The sequence below is a fragment of the Harpegnathos saltator genome, unplaced genomic scaffold (assembly GCF_003227715.2).
Source record: "Harpegnathos saltator strain DR-91 unplaced genomic scaffold, Hsal_v8.6 scaffold555, whole genome shotgun sequence".
In the NCBI taxonomy this organism is placed as follows: Eukaryota; Metazoa; Arthropoda; class Insecta; order Hymenoptera; family Formicidae; genus Harpegnathos; species Harpegnathos saltator.
The window spans coordinates 1091775-1115355 of NW_020230377.1; the positions used below are offsets into that span (position 1 = coordinate 1091775).

The window sequence follows — 23581 nt, forward strand, 5'->3', positions numbered from 1 at the left end:
CGAGATAAACAGCTGATCCGGAGGATGACGTTACGACAAAACGTCGTCTTTTTGGAGCGCGATCGTACACTCGGTACGTCATAGTCCCTCCGCGTCCCGAGTGAAGTTAGCTATGCTTTTTGCACTTTCTGTACTCGATCATCGCTGTGCTCTGCGACTGTTTTATAGGTTTGCTCCTTCTTTTAGTATCTTTAGTGTCCTTTTATTTCTTGCGTCTTATCAAATACCTGGATATGAAATTTGCCCTCGTACTGTAAAAAACATAATTTATGGTCGAACAAGTAAGTTCAGAGGTTATGAGAGTGTCACAGTCGCAAGTGTAATGTACGCAAGTACCAATGCACCACGCGCAACGCGGTAAAATTAAATTAAACGCATCATGGCCGACATGGTTCTATCTTAAAGTCCTCTTTCAATATTTAATTAAAATCTATTTAGTTATATTTTTTTTGAGATTCTTGTAAGTCCTGGAAACTAACATTATATTTCATTCCTTACAATTTCAATATCCAGTAACCGAAGAAGTTATTTATATCGTGATTGGAAGCAGATGTAACATCGACAAATTTGCATCTTATCTTGAAGGAAAACCGATTTAACGGCTTGATTGGAAGAATGGCAGGAGTTAACGGTGCTTTAATTTCGAGGAATTTGCGACAATTAACATTTGGAAGATATAAACATCTGACAGGTACGATGTTAGAGACAAATAATATCTGTTAGAATAATGAACAATTATGTATGCTCATGATGTTACTTTTTCGAAAGGTCCCATACGTTCTTTCTCGTCCAAAGACACGGATAAAGCCGACGAGGGTCCAAGATTACGTGAGTTTCGAAAGAAATTACGTGAGCAAACTCCCATAGGTATGCCATCAAACTCGCGAGTTAAAATTAGAGATCACAGAAATTTAAAGTAAATCTTGAACAGAGAAACTGGAGGAGTTGGAGGAGGGAAAACATCCTTATCAGGAGAAAGAACCTCTGAAGCCGTTTCCAAACAATACGAATCCAGAAACAGGTGAAATCGGAGGTCCACGCGGTCCAGAACCAACTCGCTACGGTGATTGGGAAAGGAAAGGCCGCGTCACAGACTTCTGAACGATGTCAGCTGCAAGGAGAAACTAAACCGTTTGTTCGTAATGAATGATAATCGCACCGAGTCTAAGTAAAAAAATACCTTATCAGTCAATGTTAAATCAATCGATATATCTCTATCGATGAAAAACGACAGTTTTGAATAAAATACTTTTATGGTATTGTTTCTCGTTTTATGCATTGTACTGTCTTATTCCGGGATAGAAAGGACTGTGCACACATGGACATACATTTTGTACTCTGTATACATCTAATATGACAGTTGCAAGTATCTCGACATGTGACAGTGTTTTATTAACAAAATGAATAAACTATTTCTATGTCGACATTTTTATAATTACGGGCGGGTATATGTTTCGTGGTGGTTCACAGCAAAACGTCCGTAAGATGATTCGGACCAGTCTTATTCTGACGAAATGGCAGCCGAGAAGTTACAGACAATTTGTTACGAGTACGAGCGGCCCAACATTTCCGAATATTCCAAATTTGCGAGCTTGACACTTGTATTCTAGCAAATATAGACAATTATTTTCTTCTTCATAGCGGAGAAGGCTTGTCGTCTGTCTATTCTTTTTGTACTAAAATATGTAAAAATTAAACGAGTGATTTACGTTCAGATTCTCTGGTGCAAAAAATGAAGCAAGACATGGATATGTCTACAGAATACGAGCGAAAAGAATCACCGCGAATGAAGCAATTTCACGAAAAACTCAAGTTGCAGCCGATACCAAGTACAAGAAAAAGATTTTGACGCGATATCAACTATTCTTTTACATTTCTGTAGTTTCCTTTTTCAATCAGCGTATATACGTAGAATTTTTTCTATAATAATAATAATACTATATAATTTACTATATAATTTTATCAACCATGTTCTTGATTGTGAGATTTCGTATTGATTTTTTTCTTGCTTAATAGAAATAGGACCACGAGAGCGATTTGTTGATCTAATGTTAGTGGAAGTTGACTCCAAAACCGGGGAACTAATAGCAGACAGCGAAAAGGAACCTACTAAATGGGGAGATTGGCAACATGGTGGTAGAGTCACTGATTTTTGAAATGAAGACGTTGTATGCTTATTATAGACCTTCACATGATGCACGTGTAAAGCACAAAGAAGAACTTTGTATGTGTGTGACTCAACATCTTTGTTAATTCTATACTCCATAGGAAACGGACTGAATTTTCTCGGGTAGTCAATACTAGGCGAAACGATGTAAATTAAAATTATTTGTCGTATAGCGAAATACAGAATGGATAACGCCGCATATGTAATGTAGAAAAACATTTACATTGTATGTTTCGGAACAAAAATTTTATCTCACGGTGAATAAATTATACTATACGCAAGAATGACTTCTTGTCTTCTCGAGCAATAACATTGAGGAGAGTTAGTTTTTGCAAATAACTACAAATTTATTAATGTGTTTGGCATTAATTCCACAAAAGAATTTGGAAAGTCTAGCTCTCTCGCTATGTTAGTCTACACAAAAAGCTTACATTATACAGATCATTGGTATGTTACATGTATAAAAATATGCAATATACTAAAACTCTGCCAGATACAGTAGCAGCGAAATTTTTATTTAGCCAAAACATAATAAGTTTCTAGTACTAACACTAAGCCGTTCGTGTAGAAAAAAAGCAGAGCTAACACTACAAACATATCATAGCAAGAGGATGTATGTACACCATTATTACTATAGTAAAAATTTCACTTTGTATTTGTAACGTTTTGAAAATTTCTCTGACGATGTCGAAAATTCTTAATAAAATAATCTACGAGATATTACACGAGATGCGTGTATAGAAGATACACTATAGGATTCCATTCGTTTTTAGCTATTGCGACAATAGCAAACAGATCGTTTGATTAATCTCGTTATCCGTCTTCGATATCCTCTGAGAATATTAGAGCAGTATTGATAAAATAAAGTGACGTGTTTATCGCACTATTGATAGACCGCTTCGTAGATTATTGTAGTTCCTATATACATACAACTTTCCCATTCATCTTAATACAGCACAGGAAGTATTTCCATTTTTGTGTCCCTTAATACAAGAATATGTTTCACTGCGCTATACGGAAAGTATAAAACTTCATTCGAGACGTAAAAACGAAGATTAGCAGCCGTATTTACATGATAATGATTCTTTTTATGTACTAAACTTTCCTTATGTACACACGTAGTATACTTAAGCGATACACAGTGAGAAAAATGTGTTTAAAAAACTTTATTTCTTAATTTTTTAATAAACAAAAATTTTTTTAAACTTTTATTAAATTTTGAGAAATCCGAATGGAAAACTAAATATTTCGAAATCAATTTGCAAAATAAACTAACTAGATTCTCCCCATAATTATTGGGTTTATTGCATCATTAAATTAGGAAAGAACTAAATAGGAATAAAACAAACAAAATGAATTCTAAACGTAGACATAAATATTCTAACATTCAAAAGATTGAATATCTTCAGTCTTTCATCTAGCATCAACGGACTTGTCTGTTTGAATTATCGAAGTATAGCATCGCAAGCGCATTGAAAAAAAAATGAAAATTTTAAAATCTTAACAATTTATAAACTATAAAGTTTTATTGATGGCTAACACATCCCGCATCATCATATTTCTGAGTGTCCACAAGGCGTTCACCACATTACCATGATTGCCGACGCCGTTGCCCAACCACTCAGCAGGTAGTTTCGTTACATCCGGGATTTGCGTGTTATCCGGATTGGCATTCATTTGCTTATCCCAGTTTGATATGTAACGGTTTTCTACGTTTAATCCTTCGATGTACCTATAGATAAAAAAAAAAAAAGAAAAAAAAAGAAAAAAGAAAAAAAGAAATAAAGATACGCTCTTCAATGTACCGTTGACACTTCCCATTGAGATAACATTCAGAAATATCGCAACAAAACCGACGGATATCTTATATAAAATAATGGATGCTCAAAATTTTACCTCAAATAAGCGTCCGAATGCAATACACGGCTTGGTCTTGGTGGTACCGCAACAAACATTGGCTCCGGTTGCTTGGCGGCAGGTATGTTGCTTGTTTGAGTTGCTGCAGCTGAAGTTTCTGCGCGTGAGAAAAAGAGACCGAGGGGAGGGGGAGGGGAAAGAGAGAGAGGGGGAGAAATACCGGATTTTATCTTAATCTCTTTCCCCTTGTTATATTCATCGCGTTTACAAGATTTTCGCAAGAAGATTTACCTGTTTCCATCGGTGGCAATACCGTCGGCCCTTTCGAAGCCATATAATTCCTACGAAAAAAACACGTGATCACACGCGCGCAGTTAGTTATATTAGTTCTATCGTTCTTATAAAGCAACATGTGTATTAGAATGCAAGAAAAATAATCCTTACTTGCTTCTCTCGGAGGGAGGTATTATACGGCCGTGTGACTTGAGAATATGCACTTCCTTCACGTGTCTAGCGAGTCTCTGTACGCTTGGGAACGGTGGAACGGTCTTCTTCGTGCGACCGCAGCCACGCCATTGGCACTGAAACTCCACATCTGCAACATCACGAATTGCAATTTTATCCTCCTGTACATCGTACGAAAAGCATTTAGCGCATTTTTCTCATCGCTATTGCGTGGCAGCATTACGGTCTTGCTTACCACTAGGAGCGTTCACGAATGACGATTGCACATGACCATTTTGTTCGGCGATGCAGTGATCAATGCAATCGGTCATGTCTTCGAACTGCCAATCGCAATTGTCCCAACAACATTCATATACTACATCCTGTATGGCATTCGTGCCTACCGATACCGTTGTCCCTTTCAACTGTCCTCCATCTTCGTTCATTTTAATCGCTCGTTCCTCCCAGGCTTGCTTCTCTCCTGCCGGCAATTTCCTCCACTGGAAGGAGAGTCATCTTTAAACGCTTTATACTATCAAGCCCGTCGTGTGTTACTCATAATCCGTAATAAACAGTTGACAAAACCATCTTGTCCAAATTTCTCTAAGTAGTTCAACAAACTGTTTCAAAGTAATGGCTACTCTCCCTTTCGCGATAAATCCGGTTATACAAATATGCATAAATTACAATACAACATGTATCAGTGTTGTAAGTTCGTTACGTATGTATATAGCATTTGCAAAAAAATTATAACATCTATGTTACAAATATTTATAACATATGTACACGCGCACATTTTTACGATATATATACGTAGACTTGTGTCTTGGTAAAAAACGATAGAAAGTAGCCACTGAGATCTAACATGAGATCTAATATGATTCGTTTGAATAAAGGAGCGAGTATGCAGAATAACGCTAATAAGTTCCAAATATAGAATTTGCCAATATCTGCTATTTACTAAACATAACATTTATTGTAGAATGTTATATTTGTATAGGAAATTTCTTCAGCATACGTTCCTTCAATCAAAGATTCTTCTTAACAAATTAAAAAATCAACAGTGAAAAAGAAATAAATACCTCGTTGCCAACAATTCTGCTAATCTCTCCAAAGGACGATTCAGGATTGTTTTGTGTAATCTGCGTTCGCATTTTACTCGAATATAAAATATAGCCCGTAACTAATTTCTTACCCGCCGTTTTCTAAACAGAAGAAAAACAAATTATAATGTTAACGTTTCAGGTTAACGAGTGTTCCTCTTTTTTTTTTACATATATTTCTCACAAGAGATAACATCAAATTGTCAATCTATTGTTAGAGATCAAGTGAAAAGTGTTTTAACGGTGCTTAAAAATAAAAAAAAGAGGTATGCTGGCATATTTCTCTAAATAAAATGAAAGTGAAATAAATAAAAAACATATGACATGTGAATAGAGTTGATAAAAGTAAAAATAAGGTCACGGTAAAGCCTACCTTCTTAGTCGACACAGGAGTTTGAGTATTGGAGAGCACCGGTTGAGCTTCTGTAGATCCAACGGATGGTGGACCACCAGCATCCATGCTGTCTTCCCCAACTCCTACTCCCACTCCTACTCCTAATCCTACCCCCAAGCTTAGTACATCGGGTTCCAGCTTCGGTAACAATGGTGATGCTTCCTACACCATTTATGTCATGTTACCTTCATGGCCTCCGTTACCAATTGCGATATCGCGCGTTTTTTTCGCAGTCCTCCTCCATATAGTAAAAGTTAAAACGGTAAAAGCAAAATGTTATCTTGCCCGTCTGTCCAAAATAAGCTACTGCTCCTATTTCCTCCCGTTTAAGAACCTTCTTACACTTATTGATAGATATCTAATCAATGGCGTACAAGATGTAATATCTGTTTCTAAATACAAAATTGTCGACGTGTGTACGCGCATATGCCCAGTCATATGCGTTACACAGATATTAACGTATTGTGTGCGCACACGAGCACACACATTCAAGACTCTTTATAAACAGATTAGTAATACATGTTTATACTTGAAAAAACAAATTCTTTTCTCTTATATTAGTTGGGTTAGAATGACATGGAAGCACAAGATTCTTCAGTGGTGTTTTATGTTTGCAAACGTATCAGTGATAAACCCAACAGGTGCTCTGACTTGAAATTGTCGGATACGCAAAACTGCTCGACACACAAACACCATATGCAACACATAACTGCACATAATCAAAATAAAAAAGAAAATGAGAATGAGAGAAGGAAATGAATATGCCGGCATAGATCGAAGAAACATGCATGTAGATGCAGTTCGGTTGACAAACTATTTTGTATCACACGCAAAGAAGTTTTATAGAGGTAACACAAGACCAGAGGAGAAAAATCGTTTCTCCCCTCTTTTTATGTCGATATATAAATATATAAATATGTATCAGCTTGCGTGTGATCCCGAGTGGAAACGTGCGATTCTTATTCTCCATTATTAAGAACGAGATATATATAAGTTTTCGTAATTAGTAATTACCATCTCAAACTGGGCCGAGCTGGGCGTGACGGACTTGACTTGATTTTGCGTCTGAGCCACGTCGCTCGAAACCTATAACACACACATAACATGCGAAGCGATAACTCTGCAGTTAGTTGCGTAGAACCAACTAGAACGTATACTATTTATTATTTGCCGAATGATTATGTATGCTATGTATGTTAGTGAAATATATTCAGTTCTTACACATACTTTAGCAGGATTGATGGGTCTTCGGAAGAAATAGATCTCGTCTTCTGTCACCGTTGACGTGTGATTGAACTTTTTTAAACCCTCCTGATTAAGCTTCTTCATCAGGCTTTTACTTTCGTCGTATAGCGATTCACAAATATACACGTCATCTTCAGGGATTTCCGTTGGTCTGCCTATAATCATGTGAACGACGTGTCAATGTACGATAGTCTACTTCCTATTAATCTTACTTGCGAATGTTAGAGAGCAAATACCCACTGCATATATACTCTGAGTAGTCGAGAACGGCAGATTTTCCAACGATAGCAACAATGGGATGAGTACCGTCAACAGTGGATAAGAATAGTTCTTGCTTATAAAATAATTTCGTAGGTGTATGTGGCACTTCTGTAGGCATCAATAACCATGGACCTTTGAAATAGCACTTCCCACTGAAACCAGATATAAATATAAAATATTAGGCATTTGTACAATATATAATGAATACACACATTGGTGATATTGTTACTTACTCTTTGGTTGACCACAATGCATCGATTTGAGCTATCTGCTGCCTGCCCCCATCTGTTGCTACATAAACGAAATCACCAGTTTTCACAGATCCCGCGCATGTATTGTACTGTTCGTAATATGTATTTTCGGTATCTTCCGGATTGTATAGTATCACATTCTGTTGCGGTAATATAAAATAAAGAAATTATGTTAAGAGCTTATTAAGCATGAGTATGAAGATGACAAGAAAGAGAAACAACTTGATTAAAAATTTTAAAGATAGGAATAATAATAAGCGAATGCAAAGCAATGCTGGTCTAAGACTGAAATGTTTTTGAAAATCATTTGTCGACATTGGTACATTAGTTGCAATATATTCGTCCATTATCTATTAAACGAATTTATATATCGAATTACTCACCGGTTTTTCCTTCTCCATTAATTTTTCTCCCTCCTCTAATTCTGCTATTTCTTCCTTATGCTTTTCTAATCGTTCTTTGTATACAGAAATTACTCGTTTCGGTTCTAACGGTTTTTCTCTCGGGATCAATTTCAAATGATCAGGATCAAAATTCCAGACTTTGATTTTCTTGAAAGCTCTGGCTTTTGTGGAATAACGTGACTCGCATACATACACATCTTTCTCTAGGAATCCTTCGGGTTGCATGCGAAAATAATCCTTTACACTCAAAACGCAACATCTGCCTGCTACTTTTGCTAATGGTATCGCTACGTGAGCGTCACTTTTAAATAACTCCTTGTCAAGAAACTTCCGCGAAGCTACATGGTATGTTTCGCTCGGTCTATAAAACAAATTTCCATACAACATTTGCTGACTATCTGCATTGGTCCAAAGCCTTTCTATAAGAACTACGCCATATTCCATGCCTCTTTCCGTTGGCTCGACATAGGCAAAGTCACCAGCTCTATACACTTCTTGATTAAAACTCATGGATCCTCCATTGTCACTATTGTTTCCTTCCGTATTTGTATTCGTTTCAGAATCCTAATGTAATAAATATTTAAAAATGTTAAATGTAGATCAGGCATTAATAACAAGAACATAAAAAGGAAAGAAACAAATAAGGTCTCATGTAAAGTTTTAATGAAAAGATTTAACTCCACCTTTGTTTCATTTCCATCACAGCTCTCATCTTCATTAGGTAGATTTAATTCCTGCTGCTGTTTTATTCTTTTAAGTTCTGCAACCTGAGCAGATAAATCAAGAAGCGTGTAATTTAATGCAGGCGAATGCAACAAATCTCCCCCACGAGTTGCCTCATCACGTGTACGCAAAAAGAACGCCTGGAGTTCCACACTATCTTCAAACGGCTGTGAATCTGTACGTGACAACCTGCGTGCTCTCTCCAGACATGTAAAAACATCTTCTTGGAAGCGATCTAATCTCTTATATACTCCTCGATCCAATCTTCTTTTAATCAAATCCAATGACAAACCTCGTATCCTATTTTCCAATATATAAAAATAATTGTTATATACATTTTAACTATATGTAAATGGAACTATATGTAAGTGGAGCAACTTTAGATGTAGATGCAGAAAGAAAATTCCAAAAAAGTATACTTATGTATATTTACTTTAGAATCTTTTGTAAACTACCAAAATAAATACTTCAAGTTTACTCATACTTTTTTCCATCAATAATATCATGTTCTGGAAGTTCTGCCATAGAATCTGAGTAACATCTTCCCTCTTCGTCTTGGTGATTATAAAGTGCAGTAAATATTGTTGCTAAAATTTCTTGAACAGCAGCCGATACATCTGGAACGCTTTCCTCATCTTCACTTAGCTGCAGTTTACTTTGTAACACTAATCTTTGAAGTATTAAAGCATCCTAAAATGTTACAATTATTTATATTAAACATTAATCAACAGCTCAGTAATATTTTCAATAAGCAAAATATCAAAATTTGTAAAAAATGAAAATCATTGATCTCTTCATTTACTTCTGTCTCATTCTTCTTATACTTTTTTCGTATGCGTTCCTCTACTTCCTTGTCTCTGAATAGGCGTATGAAACACGATCTGGTTTTTAACGGATTTTGTACTGTTATATCATTTATCAAATTATGCTCGGTTTGTTCGAACATTCTTGGGACTTGCACAATAATTGATAGTTTGTTATAGGATAAAACTTGGAAGCACTTTGTGAAATACACTTGTCGGAAGAACACGATAAAAATGCACACTTGTTACTAAGGTTAATATAAATCTCAAACACGATCAATACATTTTCAATAAATTTCTAAATATGTACAATATATAAAAACATATTTCACAAAAGTATACAAAACATAGTTTGGAAGAATTTGTTCTTTTTTATTTTATACAGAAGATTAAAACGTGTGACAAAGTCGCGAAGGAGTCTCACGTAACCTCCAAACCCGGTCGTAAACAGAGCTTTCCATGTTGTACCGCGAAATTTCAATTTAAATTCGAACACGCGTACACTATTTCGAATGTAATTCATATTATAAGAAATGTTATTTTAAAGTTGACTTTACGACATAGTACCTTTTCAGAATTATATTTAAAAAAACTTATTTTTATTCGATTAAATTAATATTATTAATAAATTATCAATATCTTTATATTTTGTTTCAATCACATAGAAATTCTGTAATTATTGAACCAAGCTGTTTAAAAAATTGGAAGATATTTTTATAATTAAATAACGTCAAAAAGAGTACTTCCAACAAGCACAATCCAACTTTGGCAGTATTTTATTCTTGGAATTATTCAAGATAGAACTGAGCATAAAAATCATAGTTTGTTAGAATTGTTGCTAAAAATTTAATGTTTTACAAACAAATTATAGATATATTATAATTTTAGTTTTAAACGTCGTATAAAAACTGATTTTCATCAAAATAAAAATAAAGGCGTTTAACGGGAAATTAGACATCGTGATTAAAAATCATATGTAAAAATAAAATAGTTAAAACTCGCCGGCAAGTTTTAACTAAAAGTTAAGTTTTTTCTATCCGACGAGTTTTAACTATAAGTTAAGTTTTTTCTATCAGATACAATTTAAGATTATATTGCACAAATAGGAAACTCCAAATATTTATCCTTATTGATAAATTTCTACAATATGTGTGTATGCATTTCTCAACACAAAATATATATAAAACAATATATATTTTTTTGCCTGATGCGCTTGGAAAATAAAGAATGTATGATTTTATACAAACCTTGTATATCTGCGAATCTGGTTCATTATATTTACAAGCATTGTCAAACATTAATATAAAATCGGACACTAGTTCGTCCAAATTCTCATATCCGTTATTCTTTAAAGTAGCAGCTATCTTCTCCATATGTATGGGTTGCTTTATCACCTCATAGTAATCCGGATATTCATTTTTATTCGGTAATTTCATAAAAATTAGGGATAGTTGCCTTCCTTTCGCGTCATGATAATCTTTTATGGTATCGTATAGAGTTTTTAATTTTTGCAAATGAAGCGGCACTACTTTTTTCGGTCTCCTAAATATATAAGTAGAAGAAAAAAATAGTAGAAAAGAGAAAAAAACAAGCATTGTTACCTGTGTTCCACATTCTATATGAGTACTACCGTTTTGTACAAACATACCCGACATTTCTAGTTGGTGTCGACGCAGTGGATTTAGACTTGGGAGTATCTGGCAAGGGTCCCAATTCCTTCACTTTATCCATCAAGACTTTTTCTAATGTATTTGCATCTTCGTATATCAATGAACCTTCTTCGTTGTATTGGCGGCAATTGTTAAACATTAACTGTGAGATAAGAGATGGAAATTATAAGTAATTGTAGGTAAAACATATATTACAGATTGTCGTAATGAATTAGTCAAGAATGACGCGTATTGTTCAAATACCTTAAAATCTTGTATTAATTCACTCTCACTTTGATATTTCTCTGCTTTAATATTGGCCTCAATCGCCAACATATCTATGGGTTCTGCTATTACTTGATAATAGTCAGGGTATAATTTTTTGGAAGGTTTTTCCATAAACATCAACATAGGTTGCCGACCATCTTCGCACTGTAACAAAAGTTAGAAACGCTATACGTCGACTGACCCGGTTGATTTTAACGCATTTTGGAATTACTTACAACGTATTCTATGACACATTTGACTAATGCGTATAATCTTTTCTTCAATGGTATATTGTCCTTGTATTTTCCGCGTGTTAGTAAATTCGAGGCGCGTTTAATTAACTTAGGTTGTTGGGAGCTATTCTCCGATTCGCTATCTGAATCGGAATCCTGCGAATATAGGAAATTCAGCGCATAATATTTGCATCTCGGAAGGGATGTATACAACTATCAGTGCAATTTTACATAAAAGACATACATTATTTTAGATTAGATAAAAAACGGAGCAGATTATTCTATTACCTGATCAAATTCTAAAAGCTCCTGCACTTTCTCTTGCATTATCTTTTGCAACTTAACAGCACTCTATGACAAAATGTAGAAGGTAAGTGCAATGGTTACGATTATTACAAATAATATTGTGGCAATATCCAAAATTCTTTAGAATTTGATAAAAACGCAGAAAAACTGTCGTGTACATGTGTATGTACTTCATTCAAACGCACGTTTCAGTTATATATATAGTTAGTGTTCTAACTTGTTATAAACTTATCATTCAATTACGCAGATAAAAAATAAACTTTTTAATGCCACTTTATATCTATAATACAATTACTTTAATAAAACCTTATAGTCCTAAAGTATGTTAATTGCAAAATTATTACCTTGTACAGTCGAGAAGTATGTACGTTATATTTCTTAGCATTTTCAAACATGATATTCATATCTCCAGCTACTTCACTAACAGTACCATATTCACCTTTCTGGAAATCGTGATTCAACAATATATTTTCAGAATGTTAATGCATGTACAATGATATCCTGAGCAAAACTTTTATAGCATACCTTTATTTTTGTGTGTATTTGTAGCAAACATATAGGATTTTTTATCGTTTTATAGTAATCAGGATATAATCTCTTTGGTGGGAGTTTCCAAAAATATTCACTTATTCGAAGACCTACGTGCGACATAAAACACAATGTGACGCAATAATTACTTTAAAACATTCAGTGAAACGACAATAACCTCATAGCATTATTAAAGTAAAGAGATTCGTATTGCACCTTGATTATTAGGAGCTGTCCGGATAGTTTGAAATAGTTGCCATTGTGAGTTATCAGGATCTTCAGCTTCAGCAAGTTCTTCATCCTCGTCATCGCTTTCATCGTCTTCATCGCGTAACGCTGCTGTTTGTGCTATCAATGACTGTGCCATAGTACGACTACCTCTTTTACTTCTTGTCGAAGGCGCGGTTGTAGCGATTTTAGGTATATTACTTCCTAATCCACTGTCTTGCCTTTTTGCAGCCGCAGTGATTATTTTCTTTAAGAGTTTAGCGTCTTTATAAATTTGCGAGCCAGGTTCGTTAAATTGACAGGCGTTACGACACATAAGCATTAGATCTTTCTCCATATCACCGATAGAACTATATGAACCTTCTTGAATTCTTCGCGCAACAGTTTTTAAGTCGACCGGTGTCTCAATAACATCATAATATTCAGGATAAAGCTGCGAGGCAAAATAAAAGATTAAGGTAAAGCAATCAAACACAGCAGGAGTAAATATAAGTTTAATTTAATTAGTGAAACTACATACCTTTTTGGAGGGTTTGAGTTGAAACATAGTGTGAAGAGGTCTGTTATTGTCCATCGGATCAGCCGCTGTTATAACTGCTGCAAATAAATCTTCAAACAGCTGCATAGTTTCTTCGTCGAGATTCGCTGAACTTTCGGAAGTATCTTCCGCGTCATCTTGTCTCGTTGCCGCTTTACGCGCCTGAAAGGCGAGAACATCTTATAAATATCAAATATCAAGCAATAATGTATGGTATATGTACATGTAGATAGATATATAAATAAAATATCATTTTGTTTCTCATAAAAATATACGTCCTCTAGAAAGATATAATTTCATATGTTAAAACCATATAACTATACTTATGATGTAATATCATATAACATGCTATTCGTATCATACAGCATGATATTCAACTAAAATAAAAGAATTACCAGTCTTCCAACTTTCAAGATGAGTTTTCCTTTAGGTTCTGGGTCTTCATATTCTTCTGTAATACGATTTTTAGTATTTACACACAATTCCCACAGTTCAGTTGCATCTTTATATTCAGGAGATGTACGCTGCAAAAATTATACAATAAAAAGCTTTAGTTATTGACAAATAAACGATAGCACAAGCATTTTATACATGTATACTTATATTTGCCACTAATATTTATGTACAGATTAAACATGAAAAAATATAAATAAAGAGTAATCTTACCATGTAAAAAGCTTTAGCGTTATTGACCATAAGTTGAATATCAGCGGCCAAGTCATCCATATCGCGATATTCATCAGTTTTTAATTTCTGCTGTACTTTCAAAAGATCGATAGGATTGGAAACAACTTCGTAATATCCTGGCTCTTGCCTACGCTTAGGCACACGTATAAATGCATCGCACAATAAGGAACCATCTTCTTTCTTCTGGTTACGCAGTACATCATACAGTTGTTGGCACAAGTCACTCTACACAAAACAAAAGCGATTAACAGATATTCGACATAAACCTGAGAAGTAGATTTGCAAGGCACAAACATCAGGGCACTGCAAACGAAGTATACAAACATGAGCACTCACAGGATCTAATTTTTTCCTCCTCTTCGTTGGCTCCGGTGGGATATCGTCACCGTCATCTTCAGTACCACGACTAGCTACCGACGATGTTCTACGACGTTTGTTCATCTTGATGTGTCTCGAAGAATCACAAGAAACGATAGAATTCTTGCTGCGATCTACAATGGAGATTCATTACATCGTTCGGCTGTGCACAGTGTTTTCTAACCCACAATTCAAAACCTCCTCAGCAAAGATTACTGAAAACAATAGGAGAATGTGTAAACAAATATACGACGTGCATGCACACATCCGCGTGTATTCGTATGTGCGCGTGTACGCACACTAAAAGGGTTCTTGAACTAAACAGCACGAAGCCTCGTCGAACTCGTGCGCCGTGTTATTTATCAGAAACGTACGGCTGGCTGTTTATCGTGCACCTAGCACTCGCCTTTCACGCGCACAGCGGACCTACGTAATACGTTGTCGTCGGCCGACGATGCGCGTGTCGGTTCGGGTCCGTGCGAATTCCTCAGCACGAGTGAGCGTCACGCACGGCAGTATAAACCGAGATACCCCGACTACGCTACTAAAAAAAATCGCACCGCCATGATAAGTCGCTACTGTGCTTGAAAACCGCGGCGACACGGTACGGTGTGTAGTGCTGCACCGTGCTCGTTCAAAACCGGTGTTTGTTGCCGTGAGAGAGACGATTCCGCCTGATTCCGCCTCTCTGACGCGCCATCGATTAACGTCGCGCGCCAACGTGCGTGAACCGTGCGCGTCGTCAACGGCATGTACGTCGTGGCGATACGTCGGCCACGGTAACGCACGCCTCGGCCTGCCTTCCTTCATCCTTCGCTCGAGCCACGATCCGGCCGAAATTTGCCGCCATATCGGAATACGAACGCATCGTCGCTTGCGCGGAATCTCTCTCCCGCAGTCCCCGAGGACGCGCTCGATTTCTCTCCTTCGGTTCTTTTCCCTCCCTCGCCGCTCCTGTTTCCGCGGGCTCTCACCTGTCCACGGGACACCTGTCACGGGAGGATTTTTATTGAGTGTGCGACATGTAAGATTCCCCGCGAGTAGAGTGCTAAACCCCAACGGTACGGTGCTTTTCATTCGCGATCCAGGACGACATACGTCTCGGCCGACGCCATGCCCCGAGAACGTTCGCTCATTTTCCATTTGTGTTTCCACGCCGAGCGACCTTTTCGCTCGCGCGCGTACACTCCCACCGGGGCTTCGCACCTTCTTACCGATTGTCTCTGCCAATTTTTAACAATTCGAAGTGTTTGTACTTTTCGACACTCTAGTGTCAATTGAGATAGTCAGTTTTCTTGTATTTTGTGGATCGATTACGGATGGAGGCACTTGCCGGTCGATTACGTCGACGCTCCAAACTTTCGCTCAATCGATAATGATAATATTAGCGGGTCGGTAACTAATGCACAATCGGTAAAGACGAACAGTTGTTGTACTCTAATGATAAAACGAGATTTTTATGGAAAAATCAAGATCGATTCGAAACAAATCGTCCCACACATGCATTGGAAACGATAAATTATTCGGTTGACTGTAGAGCATTGCGACTTATTACACAAGAATCGGCAACACATGGGTGATTCTCGATGATTTATTGAGAAAAACTACGTTTATAAAACTTATAACTTTGGTAAAATTGTTACAAGAAGATCTCATATGTTGAGCCCGTACGTTCAACTCGAATCAAATCTTAAGTGTATCTTATCTAGTAATTTTGTATCCTTCGCTGAGAAAACGTAGTAAAAATGTTGTGCCTTTTAAATTAGTTATTACAACATACACATTATTCATCTTTAGAACAAATACAGTTCGTACATCTAACAAGCTAATAATTTTCAGACATTGGTTGCTCGATACATACAATTCTTTTCGCAGAGAGATTTTCGTGGATATTTCTTAGAAAAAAATACGATTTTCTTATAAAACTGTTGTAAATGTAATCAAAACTCACATGTTAGACATTTTGGATTTCACTGCTCATTAAACTTCTTACAAAATGTATCTTATTTTATCAATCTTGATAATACAATAAATAATAATGTAATTAATGATGTAGAGAAAACATTCTACATCGAGCGTAACTAGATTGAATTTTATATATATTTGTGTATGTTGCGCATACGTGCGCGCGCGCGTGTGCGTGCGTGCGTGTGTGTGGGTGTGTGTGTGTGTGTGTGTGTGTGTGTGTGTGTGTGTGTGTGTGTGCGTGTGTGTGTGTGTGTGTGTGATTGTATGTACGTATATATGTATGTACGTATCATTTTGATATGTGGTCAGTGAATATATGTATATTCGAGCATTATTCAAGATAATAAACATCTATTCCATAGATTTCCGTAGATACGATGCAAAATTATTGTTGACTTTCAAGACGCACGGTAATATGCATAATACATAAACGAGTAACAAATTTCGCTTCTCTCTCATGACAAAAGGCCAACTTCTATAACGTGTTAGTTTAGTACTCTAATTTACATAAATGCTATAATTCTGTATCTACATACATTTCTCATAGTTATTAAAGAACCTTAATTTAAATCCAAATTCATATTACTCACTTATCCCTCGCTCTCACCATCAAGTTGATAATGATAACGTCGTAGAGCGGCTAAACGTAGTCTCTCAGTTCCTAAAGCTTGTTCCAATTCCAAGATTCGCACCTGCGCCTCCATTTCTAATCTTTTAGCCTGATGTAAGCTCAGACTAGACATATCTAGGTCTTCTACTTAAACGAAGTGAAATGATAATATCGATGAATAATTCGCGATGCGATACAGAAATTTAAAAAACATACCATTTTCCTCAACAAGATGATTGCAACTTTTAGCAGTGGCAACAACATTCGCTGTAGCTTGTGTCACTTCTCTCGATGCTTTGGAAAGTTCGGACAAGTTGTTACTGTTTCTTTCAGCTTTAACTCTGCTAGCGACCACCAACTGTGCGGTAGACGCTGCGATTCCTTGAGAGGCGACGACTAATTGTTCGAACTTACCGTTGCCCGATACAACTTTATCTGCCGCTTCTCTGTATGACACAGGTACATAAGTGTGTGTACGATATTTAGAAAAGTTAACACATCATTTTATAGTATCTTATTTTGTACTCACAATAAAAAGTTTGCACCCATAGCAATCGCTTTTGCAGCTGAAATGAGGCCCTCGGACCACTGATGATTGCGTTTGTAAAATTCAGTAGCTGAAGCGGTCCCCTGAACATAAAATTGATGAATATAATTTCTTGACAAATGACAAATAACTAGCTTTCGTGACTTTATAATATATGCATCTTGAGGTAAGGTATGAAGATTTGTCATACCTTTCCTTGTTCTACGATTTCCTTCTGCAGCAAGCGTGACTTTTGTACTAATTTCTTTATATATTTCATCAGTTCTGTACAAGAATCCAGAATTTGTTCGTTTACTTTCAATTTCAAACCCGAATCTGCTGCACGTGACTTATCCAGCATATCCTATTGATAAAAATATAGACAAATTGTTGCGATTATCCTTTTTCACTTCCCCATTATTTTACTTTGCAAAATAACAAGCTTAAATTGTGCACCTGTATTCTCATAACCGCTTCTTCTATGGCTTTATCCATACTCAGTAACTCGTTCTCCACTAAAGAGCCAATAATCTCTACATTATTCTGCGTAGTGGACAATGTATTTATAAGAGACGAAATCTTCTGCAATTGATTCTTGACATTTGCAATTTGCACCGTGGTCATTGTAGATTTTTCCTTCATATAACTCAGCATAATTAAACCCTGCGAGCCTAATTGCTTGCATTCATCGGCAAATCCTACAATCATTGAACAAATTTTATGAAAAGAAAATTCAATTTATCATAAGAACACTTCATAATTTAAGTTTCAGTGTGTTCCGAGATAGACAACATTATTAATAGCATTAAATAGTTATAGAAAAAGACTTACTATCGGCTAAGCCAATATCCGTCGATGTGTTTGAAGTAGATTTTGCATATATCAAATAGAGAGCCAGAAAGTGTGCACCGTGTATAGCAGCGCGGATCAGTCCTTTTCCTTTCGTTGTATCGGATATATAATTATTATACGCCTCTTCTAAGTCATTCAAGGATTTCTCTGTTGGCTCCAACGAACCACTCAGATAATCGGGCGTACAAGTTAACGCGGATATCGCCGGACTATCGATCGCATTCATCGCGTGATGTAAAATAGATTCCGCTTCCGATATAGCATTCACTGAAACAAATAACTTTCGCTCGCGATCCTCCGAATGAAGCCTTTTGACAGGTAAAACAGATTAAATCACGTTGTTACTCACGTAACAAATCGTACAAAGCTGTATTAGCGTCTGTTTTTACTTGATTGCACGATCGCTCGGCATCGGCTTCCAGGTTCGTCATTCGTTGATCCAACTCTTCTTTTTGCACCAGCAGATCATGGAGATCTCCTTCCAGAGCAGTTTTTTCAGACGTGATAAAATCTATCTTTGCCGTTAATGCCTACGAAAGATTATATACATATATTGTTTGCTTAGTGTTTGCGAGAAATCGATTATACACCAAATACACGCCAAGGATCTTTACTCACCAAATTTTCCGTCTGAACATTATCGAGTTTTTTCCTCACGTCGTCCAAATCCTGACGTGCTTGCATTACTCTCTGAGCTTCTTGTTCTGCCGACGCTTGTCCTTGAAGCAGCTCCTGCAGTCGCTCTTCGGCTTTCAACGACCGACGTTCCGATTGCTCTCGCAATATCTTTATTCCTCCTATTTCTTTATCTAGTTCAGCTTTCTTTTGTATAATAATCAATGATGTTGTAAATGTAGAAACGGGAAATATGATACACATAATCTTTTCAATATCAATACTTCAAATCAATATCAGAGACATACCTTTCTGATCAAACCGATATGTTCCTCTCTCAATTTGGAGTAAACATCTTTGAGCTTTTTGAATTTTTCCTCTAAGACTTCACTTTTTCCTTAAAACAGTTGATTGTATATATAAATGTGCACATTATTATTATTAGTCATATATATAATCGCGATTTTTAATAAACAAAAATCAATTGTCGCAATTGTTTTTATTTACCTTCAATTTCTTGTATTTTTTCTGACATATTGTTTTTCTCCTTCATTAGCTCTTGACAAGCTTGTTTTTCCACCACAATTTCATTGCTCTAAAATATTTATTATGATATAAGTCAATATATGTGTGTGTGTGTGTGTGTGTGTGTGTGTGTGTGTGTGTGTGTGTGTGTGTGCGTGCGCGCGCGCGCGTGTGTGTGTGAAATCGAATTAAATTATTAAAACTGCTAATAAACATACTTTAGTAGAAAGAGTTGATTCTAGTTCCAGAACACGTTTTCTGAGTTCTGCGACTGTCTGTTGATATTCCATCAATAAACGATGTAGTTCTTGTCTTTGGCGACCATTCTCTTGATATAAATGATCGATAAGACTGTCCCTGCAAAGAATCACATTTCTTTAAAAATATATTTAAACTATACGAAGTTCAGGAAGAACATGATACCAATCCAACAATCAAATTAAGCAAGATATATGATCATTTAAGTTAAATTCTAAAAAAATATTAAGATTCTAAAAAGTGGAAGGAAAAAGGATAGAAAAAATCGAGCTGAAAGTAGAAAAAGTGCACTGGCACATTATTACTTAACTTTACTTTTACATATTCTTGGTTTTGCATTTTGCATGCGTTTTTGATATTAGTTCCTACAAGTGAAATGGACTATAATCCAAAATACTTGACTCTAGTACCGGTTATGAGGTGTTATCGTGTATCCGTTCTTCAGTTTATATCAAGGCGAGGAATAGCTAGATAAGATAAATGCATTTTATACCTTTCTGCGAGGGCGTCTGGTGATATTGCGCCGTTTCGCGTAGAATCTGTCTGATCGCCGGTCAACGATCCCGCATCGGATGTATCAATAAGGCTTTCTATGACAGCCTCGTTATCTAAAGATTCCTCGGGCGGAAGCACCACTATTGGCGTAACATATGTTCGCAGTTCAGCTTGTATTAAAAAGTTTGGTGGGTTCTGCGAAATATATTATATGCGGGAAATACGACATATAATGTTAACGAATTCATATTAATTATCGGTAACGATAAATTACCTCGGGTAATGAAGGTATTGTTATCAATTGCTTAAAATACTGCATATGTTTGATAGTATTGTAAAAGCTCTTCAATTCGTGAAATTGTTTTGAGAATCTATCACGGTGTCCGTTCAGCGTGTCTGCCGGCAGTGCGCCATGAAGCTTAAACAAAATTTTCACGCAATAATCATAGAGTTGCGAAGCGTCCTGAATGCATGGGATTAGAGGTGCAAGTCGACACTGACCACATGGTGTCATTGAATTGGATCGTGACAAGTCCAGAGAACCAAATACTGTAATTTCATACAAAGCTTAAAGAAATAGGCACATACTGCATCGTAGAAAATTTGTACTTGGAAAGAATATTTATACTCATATTCATACGATTCCCAAATCTGTGGTGTGTTATCCGATTCATTTCTGTTTTAACTTACCTGCATGTTGTAAATTCAAAATGTCATCCATATAATCAAACATTTCAACAGACATTTGAAAGCTAAGAAAAAAAAGAAAACAGAACGATTTATATATAAATATATATTTTTAAAAAGATTCAAAGAAACAGTAGGAAAGATACAACTTACTATACATTGATATCATTTTCTCCAATAGCTTCCAGCTCTTCCGACGTTACTTGCAAATTTCCAGGTAAACGTGGATTTCGTTTGTGATAATCCAACTTGGTAATTAACAATCTTGTGTACAGTTGTATGAGACGACCATAACCCTCTCGAAGATGTTGCCAGAGTTTACCAATATCCTCTAATTTACCACGATATCTTTGGGAGTCAATGATAACTCTGGGATGTCCTTCTCGCAATACTTTGTGTAGAACATGACAAAATTTCCAAGCAACAATCTGATTCTCTTGTAATGGTTGCCTCAACATGTACGTCCAAAAAATAGAGCCACTTTTCTCTCGATATGTGCCAATAATCGCACCTATTTATTTATAAGGAACTTTTTTTTCAATATAATTGTTTAATATTTGTCATAATATATTAGAATACAAAATATAAAATAAGAAAGGATACTTCGTACATGTTTTTCCTTCACAGGAGTTTCTGTAGCATTTACAGCTTTCCCAATACTGATACTCTATGAATAATAAATATACATATGAGAGATAGAAAATTTCAATTTTGATATTATGTATTTGACACAAAATCATAATTCTGTGTTCTTAAACTAGATTCCCTTTCTCTTTCTCTCTCTCTCTTTCTCTCTCTACACACACACACACATATATATATATATATATATATATATAGATGTATCATCTAAAAAATTGCCAATTTATTTTATATTTTTGTACTTACCAGTTGATGAAGTTGTTTGTCAGTCAATGGTATTGTAGATGTCATGATGATAGCATAATAAATTTACCAGAAAAGACGAATATAACACATACACAAAGTAGTATACTAATTAGCATACACGAAGGGATATTATTTATTCATTTATAGATTGATTTAAATCATTTCTAATAGATATAAATTGCACTTGTACAGTTGTATATATTATCTGCAAAACTAATAATTCAAAATTATTATTATTATTTCAAAAAATACATTATTATTTCGCATGTACGACTATTAAGTAGTGATATATTTCGAATGTCGCTTGACATTGACATACCTGAAATCTCTGGAAGTGGATAGAACTTAAGTTGGAGCCAGCCACTTTCTGTTTGCAAATTCGTCGCGAGAACAACGAAGACATGTTCGATCGTTGACACACGAAAGATATTGCTTCGTATATCGAACAGAACGCCTTACGAACGTGACAATTGTGAATGCATTATTCCACAAGTAACTGTGATTTCATTGATGGGTGTTGATACTAAAATGATATAAAGCAGCGTATTTACAGGGATATTTTGCCAGTGCGTTTCGTCGAGTTATTTTCAGGACTGCCGTTTATGCGGATTTAGATCTATGCTCTCTGGCTAATTTAGTTAATTTGGTCGCGCATTTGAGGAAAATTAATGACAGATAATGATACAACAGTGATAACAAATACTGCATCGACGTACGTAACACCAAAAAGTTCTCTACTCTCGAAATGCATTTCAATGAATATAAATTCGAGGGTCTCGAGTGAACGGTGAATACTATGATGCTGCCATCTAACGATACATGATGTCAAAGAAGGAATGGATGATTGATCGATGATTGATCAATGTATTTTACGAAATTTAATTTATTTTTATATACGTTCGACTTATTTTTTATATTGATATCTTCTCGATAATTTTTAATATTTTTTTCCCATTATATATATATACTCCATATCTATTACCATCTACGTTCATTTCGAGCTACAGCTTTATATTCCGGCCACAATATTCATAAGGCGTTAACGCACAGTGAAATTTATCTGGTATTTTAAATCCCATAAGATCAACTTTATTGATATAGTCGATGGTATTGTTCAAACGATGGTCAGAAAATTTTTTACTTTTTAGTAACAGGACCAATTAAACTTTGGTTTTTACATATGTTCGATAAATAAAATGTCAATGAATGAATATGAGATAAATCAGAAGATCTCTATTTGACTTTTTCTCTTGACAATGAATTTAAAAAAATTTTTTTATCTTTCTAAATGTTCCTAAAATTTTTTTTCCTTTTTCAAAAATTTAAGTATCATATATGTTATTCCTAGTTTATTTTACTTTATTTTTATTTTATTTTATAAATAATATATTAATTAATAATATATTAGTAGATAATATATTAGTAAAAGGCAAGAAATTATAAATTTATTGTATGAAGCAAATTATTTTTAAATTAGTAGTAATTTTGTATATTTTATGATCAGAGAAAACTATAGCAGAAAAATGAAATATATCTTACAATTAAATAATATATATTATGTTCATGATATAAAACAATTCTTATAAACATTATACGCACGCAACATATACATATACACACACATATATACTCGCAATCGTTACACATGAATCATTTGTCATTATTTCGACATCTTGATACATTATGATAAATTAATGCTTTATATTATTAAT

General features: G+C 35.4%; 4 protein-coding genes across 10 annotated transcripts; 2 read left to right on the forward strand and 2 right to left on the reverse strand.

Moving 5' to 3' along the window:
• Positions 1–80: 80 nt before the first annotated feature.
• Positions 81–3050, forward strand: LOC105182226 (succinate dehydrogenase assembly factor 4, mitochondrial). 2 transcript variants are annotated; one of them, XM_011139500.3, is made up of 4 exons: positions 81–168; positions 514–691; positions 769–867; positions 932–3050. In XM_011139500.3, the coding sequence occupies exons 2-4, from the start codon at positions 616–618 to the stop codon at positions 1099–1101; spliced, it is 345 nt and encodes a 114-aa protein (XP_011137802.2). In that variant the 5' UTR covers positions 81–168; positions 514–615; the 3' UTR covers positions 1102–3050. The 2 variants fall into 2 exon arrangements, with proteins under 2 accessions (XP_011137802.2, XP_011137803.2); XM_011139501.3 differs by having other exon boundaries at positions 93–168; positions 586–691.
• Positions 1716–3050, forward strand: LOC105182222 (uncharacterized). Its single transcript, XM_019840955.2, has 2 exons — positions 1716–1829; positions 2017–3050. Exons 1-2 carry the CDS (start codon positions 1733–1735, stop codon positions 2154–2156), a joined length of 237 nt encoding a protein of 78 aa, XP_019696514.1. The 5' UTR covers positions 1716–1732; the 3' UTR covers positions 2157–3050.
• Positions 2311–16590, reverse strand: polybromo (protein). 6 transcript variants are annotated; one of them, XM_025303501.1, is made up of 27 exons: positions 14820–16590; positions 14425–14579; positions 14068–14313; positions 13797–13925; positions 13384–13563; positions 12852–13296; positions 12633–12745; positions 12452–12550; positions 12090–12152; positions 11805–11957; positions 11566–11733; positions 11301–11464; positions 10900–11194; positions 9334–9539; positions 8810–9149; positions 8106–8690; positions 7705–7862; positions 7451–7623; positions 7193–7365; positions 6980–7051; positions 5945–6127; positions 5551–5673; positions 4725–4968; positions 4469–4619; positions 4316–4365; positions 4064–4181; positions 2311–3899 (listed from the first exon to the last, which is right to left on the reverse strand). In XM_025303501.1, exons 2-27 carry the CDS (start codon positions 14527–14529, stop codon positions 3683–3685), a joined length of 4953 nt encoding a protein of 1650 aa, XP_025159286.1. In that variant the 5' UTR covers positions 14530–14579; positions 14820–16590; the 3' UTR covers positions 2311–3682. The 6 variants fall into 6 exon arrangements, with proteins under 6 accessions (XP_025159286.1, XP_011137795.1, XP_011137796.1 ...); XM_011139493.3 differs by having other exon boundaries at positions 14425–14660; XM_011139494.3 differs by having other exon boundaries at positions 11808–11957; positions 14425–14660; positions 14745–16590.
• Positions 16591–16640: 50 nt separating this feature from the next.
• Positions 16641–22661, reverse strand: Hip1 (Huntingtin interacting protein 1). Its single transcript, XM_011139491.3, has 18 exons — positions 22189–22661; positions 21870–22082; positions 21585–21648; positions 21135–21492; positions 20985–21046; positions 20569–20843; positions 20293–20489; positions 19760–19898; positions 19524–19611; positions 19325–19413; positions 19020–19223; positions 18751–18931; positions 18381–18668; positions 18006–18247; positions 17761–17913; positions 17553–17653; positions 17240–17469; positions 16641–17167 (listed from the first exon to the last, which is right to left on the reverse strand). The coding sequence occupies exons 2-18, from the start codon at positions 21912–21914 to the stop codon at positions 17004–17006; spliced, it is 2880 nt and encodes a 959-aa protein (XP_011137793.1). The 5' UTR covers positions 21915–22082; positions 22189–22661; the 3' UTR covers positions 16641–17003.
• Positions 22662–23581: the final 920 nt, after the last annotated feature.